This window comes from Egretta garzetta, unplaced genomic scaffold (assembly GCF_000687185.1).
Source record: "Egretta garzetta isolate BGI_Z169 unplaced genomic scaffold, ASM68718v1 scaffold509, whole genome shotgun sequence".
NCBI lineage: Eukaryota > Metazoa > Chordata > Aves > Pelecaniformes > Ardeidae > Egretta > Egretta garzetta.
The window spans coordinates 168,319-170,511 of NW_009260814.1; the positions used below are offsets into that span (position 1 = coordinate 168,319).

Below are 2,193 nucleotides of genomic sequence, written 5' to 3' on the forward strand. Positions count from 1 at the left end.
TCATTATATTTACTTTGATTTTATTGTTAAAATTTGTACCTTGTAAAAAGAATGGGCATTAGATGATTGAAACACAAATACTATAAAATTCCATCTGGTTCGAAATCTTTGATTCTCAGTACATTTGGCAGAAGCAGAAAGTGTCCCAGGAATACATGAAAAATATTGCGTATCAATTAAATATGAAGCCATGCCTCTCACGGCATGCTAAAGGCTGGCATCGCAAAGCAGGCACATGAACTGCCAAAACAAGCCCTTTGGCTCCCATTTTGCTGTCCTTTGCAGGGTGTCCCTGCTACCCCAACCTGACTCTTCCGCCTCGGACTAAACCTCCTCCTCACCTGTATCCCTTCATTAATTTGGGGGGAAAGTCAGGAAAGTGGAACCAGACAGAGACTCCAGTAAACCAGATCTATCTAGAACTTTTCAGCCTTTAACTTTTCTTACTGAATGCTGTTTCCCTTCTGCTCCTGTCTTGTCTGTACATAAGGTATTTGGGGCAATTTCTGCCTTCTCTCCCACGTGGAGCAATCATAACTATATATTATATACGCACTTACCCACACACATCCATCTACATAAAATTACATGTATAGCTCTATTATAAGTAATAATATTTACATTTGTTCTGTCTTACAGCTACGCTCAGTTTCCAGCGAGTCCTTAAATTTCATGGAGGTAGATGTCCTAATAATCATCATCACTATGTCCTGGTATATTTTATTTGGTAGCTTGTTACTCAATGTAACAAAATTAAAATAATCTATAAATGAATTGAAAGATTTATTTCTGTTCAACTGAATCAATCCCCTGTAAGGACTCTTTTGCCCTTAAACCATAATCCTGATTCATCGGATTTTATTAGTGCAGTTGTGTAAAGCTTTCCTGCTCAGCCACAAAAATCACCTCGCTCTCCTGTAAGAGCATTTCTAACTTGAATGAATCTGCAGAAAATTGCAAATAAGGTACTTACCAGGAAAAAAAAAAATAAAAAATCTACAATATACTAAAACTAAAAATCACCACTCCAAAAAGGAATAGCAAGCACACTGCTTGCCATCTTCATGGTATTCCTTTAACAAACGCTGTCTTCACAATTAAGCCCGGAAAGATGAATTTTAATGTTCTACCTCTGATTTATGCCTTGAGTGATGCAGAGATTTTTCTAAGTTCAGAATTCTACAATTTACTTGTCCTTTCACAGACAAAAACTTTTGCCAGAGTAAGAATGAGTCTAGAAAGACAGGCAGATCTCCTAATCTCCTTAACTGAAAATTAGCCAGCAAAATGACATTCACAGACACTGACAATGACAAATCATTCACAGGCCAAGGTAGGATGCATTTTTTAAAGTATGCACTAAATTACACCTACTTGTTGTCGAATTTCTTCTTCCATCTTTACAGGGGAGCCCAACTCTGCGACTTGTTTGACTCCTTCGCTAGCATATCCTCCGTACTCCCAAAGGATGTAGTTCTTTGAGTGAGAACTACCAATGATCGCAGACCAGTGGTTGGTGCGTCCTTTCAAGGGGGTGGGGGGAAAAAAAAAAAAAAAAAAAAATCAACCATCGAGACAGCCTCAAAGCATAATTCCTAATTTTTTATTGAAATGAAAGGTTTGAAGTGCCCAGTCTTCACTAGTACCACTTTTGCACACTGTCTGTTCTCACTACATCAATACACCATATCATTAGACTAATAAGAAAAAGCCAGTGAACTACAGAAATATAGTGTAAAGTGTCAGTAATTATCAGATATAGTAACACAGGCATAAATGTTGAGAAAGATTGTGTTCTGGCTAACCAAGCAGCACCCCCTTCCCCCCCAACAGATAGGCTTAGACTATTTTTTCTTCACCAAAGACTTCAATTCTTCAGGAAGTTTAAGAATCCTTTAGTTTTAGGTTTCCACATAAAATATTTTTCAGTATGAAACCTGGAAGGGAAGACTTCAGTGGTCACTCAAAGATTTGACAGCAAGTCGTTTCCTTACTGAGAGATGCTGGTTTCTAACAGTCCCACTAGATTTGTGTTTGAGTGGTGACAGCAGATTACCAGCAAAAGGTAGACATAAGCATGATTAGACTATCATTAAATGTTACAGATTTTCATTTATAGTTTTGTGCCCAAACATCATCAGGCACAGAGCTATAATGGGTTTACAGCCAGAAACTTCCCCAGCTGCTTCCTGC

The 2,193-nt window shown here is 38.0% G+C and overlaps 1 protein-coding gene across 1 annotated transcript in view; it reads right to left on the bottom strand.

Moving 5' to 3' along the window:
* Positions 1 to 2,193, bottom strand: part of SPON1 (spondin 1) — a 197,658-nt gene that overhangs the window by 128,663 nt on the left and 66,802 nt on the right. The window contains exon 6 of the mRNA XM_009646918.2: positions 1,375 to 1,523. Within this exon, the coding sequence (XP_009645213.1) occupies positions 1,375 to 1,523 (149 nt within the window). The remainder of the gene's footprint in view (positions 1 to 1,374; positions 1,524 to 2,193) is intronic.